Here is a 6,898-nt window from a genome sequence, read left to right as displayed (position 1 = left end):
CATATTCCAAATTGCTAGTTCATAAGAGAGGGGGTATCTGTTGGTTTTATTATAGCAGAGAGATTGAGAAAGTGGGAATTTCAATACTTTTATTCATAACAGGCAAAACACTTATAGTGTTTACAAAAGTAAAACTAACCACCACCACATTAGGAACGTGGGGGTAACTGACTAAACTTGCTTCTAAAGTTTAGGATCCACTAATGGAATAAAATAGAACTGAAACAATAATGAAAAAAAACTTAATGCAGTCCAAAAGCAAATAATTAACACTCCTCCTTGCTTTAGGATCTGCAAACTCTAATTTTCTGTCTCAATAGCTCAAACTTGCTTACTGGAAGAGGCTTTGTAAACAAATCTGCCAATTGATTTTCTGGCCTGCAATAAACCAAAGTCATTTCTCCATTTTGTTGCATCTCTCTTAAGAAGTAGAGCTTGATGTTAAAATGTTTAGTCTTTCCATGACACACTGGATCCTTTGAAATTGCAATTGCTTCCTGGTTGTCGATAAACACTTCTGTCTTATGATTCTGTTGGAGATGTAATTCACATAAGATCTTTTTCAGCCACAAAACTTGATTTACGGATGTTGTTGCTGCTATGAATTCAGATTCTGCAGTGGATTGTGCTACTGTCTCCTACTTCTTTGTGCACCATGAAAAAACTCCTGAGCCTAGACTGAAACAATATCCTGAAGTGCTCTTCATGTCATCAATGGATCCAGCCCAGTCACTATCAGAGAATCCACATAACTTGAAAATTTTAAAGCTCTCAAACTTGACACCATAATTAACAGTACCTTTAATATATCTCAATACCCTTCTTGCTGCCTTTAAATGCATTTCACTAGGATAATGCATAAATCGAGAGAGAAGACTTACAACAAACAGAATGTCCGACCTTGTTGCAGTGAGATACATTAAACATCCAATTAAGCTCCTGTAATAGCCTTCATCAACTTTGTCAACACCATCTTCCTTGCTCAGCTTCTCCTTTTGGTTCATTGGTGTGCTAACCGCTTTGCACTCCTCCATTTGAATTTTTTTTAAAGATTTCCTTAGCATATTTTTTTTTTGACATATGAACACATCATCCTCATTTTGTTTGATCTCAATTCCAAGAAAATAAGACATAAGACCAAGATCTGTCATTTCAAAAACTTGCATCATTTCTTGTTTGAATTCTTCAACCAACCTTGTATCATCTCCAGTCACTAAAAGATCATCAACATAGAGGGAAACTATGAGAATTTTTTTTCCTTATGTTTTACATAAAGAGTGGCCTCAGATAAGCTTTTCACAAAGCCTATGCTCAATAGGTGTTCATTTATCCTACTGTACCAATCTCTTGGTGCTTGTTTTAATCCATAAAGGACTTTTTTGAGTAGATAGACTTTATCTTCTTCACCATGCATAACAAATCCCTCTGGTTGCTCCACATATATCTCTTCTTGTAAAACTCCATTTAAAAAAGATGATTTGACATCTAACTGGAATACTTTCCAGCCTTGTTGAGAAACAACTACTAACACCAATCTAATTGTATCTAATCTGGACACTGGTGCAAAAGTGTAAGAACAATCAACACCAAAAATTTGTGCATACCCTTTTACTACAAGTCTGGCCTTGTATTTATTGACAGAGCAATCTGCATTAAGCTTTATTCTGAAAACCCATTTAACTCTAATAACTTTTCTATCTTGAGGCTTGTCAACCAACTCCCATGTGTTGTTTTTTTTAATCATCGAAGTCTCATATTTCATTGTCTTTTTCCATTTTGGATCCTTGAATGCTTCCTCACAGCAACTAGGTTCGCATACTGCTACATTACATCTTTGATATATGTCTGACAACAGCCTTGTGCCTCTAATATGAGGGTCATCTTCTAATTCATTCTGACATAACTCTGTTGTTTGGTTTCCGCCATAATCATCTTCAATATTGTTAAAAAAATCCAATTGTCTTTTTTTGTTCTTCCAATCCCATTGTTGATCTTCATTGAAATGCACATCCCTAGAAACAGTCAACTTTCCAGTTTGAGGATGATATACGTTGTAGGCTTTTGAAACATAACTATAACCCACAAAAATATCCGGAATTGCTTTCTTGTCAAGCTTGTCGCGCTTAACCTGTGGAACACGTGCAAAACAAGCACAACCAAACACTTTGAGAAAGGTTAGTGAAGGCTTATATCCATACCAAGCCTCAAAAGGAGTTTTGTCTTTCAAAGCCTTGGATGGAAGTCATTTTGAAGAAAAACGGTTGTGTTTGCCGCTTCGGCCCAAAATTCTTTAGGCAATTCCTTCTCATGCAGCATGCATCTGGCCATCTCCATTACTTATCTATTTCTCCTTTCACTAACTCCATTTTGCTATGGAGTGTATGGGGTTGTGAGTTGATGTACAATACCAGCTTCTTCACAAAATAGATTAAATTGTGTTGAGGTGTACTCCTTCCCATTATCTGATCTTAGAAATTGTATCTTGTAACCATTTTGAGTTTCCACCATATTCTTGAACTTTACAAAGACTCCAGCCACTTCATGCTTGAATTTCAAGAAAAAAATCCAGCACATTCTTGTAAAATCATCTATGAAAAGAATAAAGTATAGACTACCTTGTAACGATGGAGTTCTTTGAGTTCCTGCCACTCAGTGTGAATGAGTTGCAGCTTTTGAGAGGCTCTCCAAACTGTTTTGGGAAATGACATTCTGTTTTGTTTAACAAATTGACAGGCATTACAATTTGGCAAATGATCATAAAGTACTGGTAGACCTTCAATCATGTCTTTCCTTTTCATGTTCAGCATCCTTTGAATATGACAGTGACCAAGTCGCTTATGCCAGAGTTCAGTGGAACTGACTTGAGTGATGTAAGTTGTTTGCTCCTCCACAATTGGATCAAATGAGAAGCTTTTACCTCTCATTTAAACCCTTAAAATCTCCCGACCGGTAGTGTCAAAGATAAGAAAATGTTGATTTTCGAAAAGAACTTTAAATCCCTTTTCTAACAATTGACCCACACTAAGCAGATTTTGGTCAATGTCAGGCACATACAGAACATCTGAGATTGTTTTCATACCTGAGCTAGTTGACATTACAATGGTTCCTTTTCCTTTTGCAGAAATATAGTCACCATTCCCAATTATGACTTTTGAGAATTTTACAGGCTTCAAATCCTTGAAAAGAGTTTTATCATATGTCATGTGGTTTGTACAACCATTATCAATCAGCCAGCATTCAGAACTACTCCTTGTTGAGAAGCATGTTGCCACAAAAATTTGATCTTCTTCATCTTGCTCTATAACCTTGGCATTGGCTTCATGTTGTTGAAATTTTCCTTTGCAAATTACAGCTTCATGTCCAAGCTGATTGCACTTGTTGCACTTTGCGTCTGGTCTTCTCCAACATCTGAACGGTGGGTGACCCATTTTGCCACAATGCTCACAAGGTGGGTAATTTTTCTTTTTACCTTTGTCTTTGCTTTGGCTGCTTTGACTACTTCCAACTTCATGATGCTTGGCTGGTAAAGCACCTTCAACCACGTGATCTTGTCTCATAAGCCTTCGCTGCTCTTGGGCCTGCAAGGCATGTAACACTCCTGCTAAGGTGATTTTGGACAGATCCTTCGTATTCTCCAAAGTAGTTATTGATGCTTCGTATCTCTCTGGCACTGTAACCAATTTTTTTCCATAATTATGGAATTAGTGAATTCAGTGCCGAGTAATCTAACCTTGTTCGCAATGGAAAGCAACCTCTCAGAGTATTCTTTTATTGTCTCAGAATCTTTCATTCTCTACATCTCGAATTCCCTCATCAAGTTAAGCATTTGCATGCCTCGAATCCTCTCATCCCCTGCGTATTCTTCCTTTAAGTAGTCCCAAATTGATTTTGGTGTTTTGAGAGTCATGATTCTGGTGAAGATTATTGATGAAACAACAGTAAAGAGACATGATCTTGCCTTTGCCTTCTTGGTTTTTTTCTCCTTGTGCAATTTTAATTGAGCCATGGTAGGATTGTTCAGCAGCGGAGGAATTTCGTAATCCTCTTCCACGGCTTCCCGAAGGTCCAACGCCTCCAAATAAGACTCCATTTTAACTACCCGAAGGTCATAGTTGTCTCCATCAAAGGTGGGCGGAGTAATTTGTGAGAAACTTGCTTCACCTTCCATTTTCACTGGCCCCGTAAGAAGAAAGCTCTGATACCAATTGTTGGTTTTATTATAGCAGAGAGATTGAGAAAGTGGGAATTTCAATACTTTTATTCATAACAGCCAAAACACTTAGTGTTTACAAAAGTAAAACTAACCACCACCACATTAGGAACGTGGGGGTAACTGACTAAACTTGCTCCTAAAGTTTAGGATCCACTAATTGACTAAAACAGAACTGAAACAATAATGAAAAAAAAACCTTAATGCAGTCCAAAAGCAAATAATTAACAGTATCAGTCACAACTGAGAAACGCCCGAAGAGGCAACATAACAAAATGATATGGAGTTATAGTCACAACCCAAAAATGCTCGAAGAGGAAAAACACTAAACTAATAAGGTATCAGTCACATGTGAGAAACAGTGGAAGAGGTAAAACACCAAAATAATAACACCGACTTTATCAAACAGCTATTACAAATCATAGAAAATGTCATATGTTACAAACCACAAAAAAAAGCCATAAACAAACTCAAATTATTTCTACAAGCACTACATAGAAAGTGAAAATTAAGGTATCCTCATTTAATCTGGAAATCCTAACCATTTTTTTAGGATCCATTCTGAAGGTCACCAAGGAAACATCGCGATTTTAAACCCAAATTTGATCTACATCATTCTCAAAACCTCGTACGCTTGCACTAGCATTTGTCACCTCATATTAAAAAATATAGCCTATTAAGCAATTGGACTTTAGAAATTAGGTCTGAAGGTCTCCTATCACACCGAAGAAGAGATTCCTGGTGGGTTTTCCTTGATTCCACATTGTCCAAATCCAATGGAACAACCATCACTTTTGGTTCTTTAAACCCGTGTTTTTCAAAATTCCTTTTCAGAATTTCATTTTCAAGTTGGAGGGAAGAAAACATCCTTTCATAGGCCAAGAGTTACACCTCCACTATTTTATTCTCTTAAATATTGATGGCCACCAAAACCTAAGATTTGGTTCTTTCCACATCCAAGAATTGGATTTGATCTTGAAGATGATTTTCAATAAAGTGGTGGCTCACAATAACCTTATCCACACCCTCGCGTGAATGACAAAGCTCATCATCACGTTTTTTATTGACTTTGTCACGTTTAAATTGGACCTAAATGAGAGTCTTAGTATCTTTAAGGGCTACAGATCTCACTCTTTCCAATTCATTATTGAGTTGGGCCTCCTTTAACGTCTAGGTACAATTCGGAGCAAGCGAGTGATAAGTCAAGGATACGAGCTAGCCCATATAAGGAATACACTTGGATAAATTAAATTGATAGTCAAGAGGTCATAAATCAGAAATCCATTATGAGTATACCTTAGGAACTAGGGCCCAGATCATGGACGGATCTGAAGAGAGATTTGGAAAATTAAGTAACTAACCGGAAAATAGTTCCACCATTACAAAGGTTAGTGTCGAGACTTTATTCAAAAGTTGCGAGCAAGTCCATCTGTGTTCTCTTAGTGGGCAAGGAATTTCCTCAAACTTGAATAAAATCTGAAAAATCCCCCCATTTTAAGAATAAAGAGGAAACTCAAAACGTGTCATATCAAGTACAAAACCCAAAGATACATCATCACGCACCCTTTAACCACAAAGAACAGTGACACATATCATTATTGCTAAAAAAAGGTAAGTAGAAAGAAACATGGAGAAAGATCATAACATTACTAATCAAAACTCTAAAGATGTACTAGGACCAAACGAGGCCACATCTCTTATGGTAGAAAGTAATAATAAAGAATCAATGAAGCACAATGGAACTCGTCTATTCAAAGAATCAACACAACCCTTCATTTTTTGGAATAAAGTACAGTCTGTCTCTTATAGTTTCTTTGGTCCAAAGCGCAACTTCTTCTGATGCAGCGAGAAATGATCATTCAACCAGCTGTGATTAAAATCATGGGTAGATTAGGAAAACAAATAGAGAACCACAAAGCGGTAGCGAAAATATTCAAAAGGCTAAGGTAATGGTCTGAAGATAGGGAATGATGGCCTAAAGGCCACCAAGTTATGCTTACTAAAAAAGATCATAGGTAACTTGGAATATAGAATAAAACACTGTAACTTGAGGTCTTATTTGAAGGAAAATGCATAAATGTTGAAAAACTTTGATAAGATTTCAAAAGGGGGAAGATCATGGAAGGAGCCAAATTTAAAACTCGATAAAAGTGATGCTCAAATGAGGTAAAGGGAAAACTAAAAGCATAATCATTGAAAGTAATATCATACATGGAGAATCAGTATAAATGAAATTGTGTGCGAATTCGATCATTTGGACCAGGAAGGACCATGGCCCAATCCTCAGTTTTCCGAAATAAGTATGAGCATCAAAATAATTCTACTCTTTAGGAACCGAATAAAGGGACTGACAACCTAAATACATTTTCTTTATATTGGCACCCAAATGTTGCATTTCTTTTGGGATGATGAATCTCTATGGTGAAAACCACAAAGAATCACCCATAGTTACTTGTCTAAGAAAATTGGTATATCATGAAAACACTCCTCCAAAACATTACATATTTAGAGCTTCCAACAAACCATATGTTAAAACCATACACATTTGAAGCTTTTGATAAAACATAGGCTTAAAAAAATACGTATTCTGAGCTTTTCAGTAAAATATATATTCAAACCCTACAAATTGAAGCTTCTATCAAACCATATGCTCAAAACTTGATGTATTAAGAGCTTCCAGTAGATCAT

General features: G+C 36.5%; 1 protein-coding gene across 1 annotated transcript; it reads right to left on the bottom strand.

Annotated features, from left to right (window-relative positions):
• Window positions 1-2,924: 2,924 nt before the first annotated feature.
• Window positions 2,925-4,168, bottom strand: LOC127082305 (uncharacterized). The gene is made up of 2 exons (XM_051022542.1): window positions 3,835-4,168; window positions 2,925-3,670 (listed from the first exon to the last, which is right to left on the bottom strand). The coding sequence occupies exons 1-2, from the start codon at window positions 4,166-4,168 to the stop codon at window positions 2,925-2,927; spliced, it is 1,080 nt and encodes a 359-aa protein (XP_050878499.1).
• Between the last annotated feature and the right edge of the window lie 2,730 nt (window positions 4,169-6,898).

This window comes from Lathyrus oleraceus, chromosome 5, assembly GCF_024323335.1.
Source record: "Lathyrus oleraceus cultivar Zhongwan6 chromosome 5, CAAS_Psat_ZW6_1.0, whole genome shotgun sequence".
Classification (NCBI taxonomy): domain Eukaryota; kingdom Viridiplantae; phylum Streptophyta; class Magnoliopsida; order Fabales; family Fabaceae; genus Lathyrus; species Lathyrus oleraceus.
This window is presented reverse-complemented; position numbering and strand designations above follow the sequence as displayed.

Excerpts from the sequence above, each read along its gene's own strand:
- LOC127082305 (XM_051022542.1), bottom strand. The coding sequence starts at position 4,168 with ATGGAAGGTGAAGCAAGTTTCTCACAAATTACTCCGCCCACCTTTGAT. Across the intron at positions 3,671-3,834 it reads AGGGGATGAGAGGATTCGAG|TGCCAGAGAGATACGAAGCA; the intron begins GCATGCAAATGC and ends AATTGGTTACAG.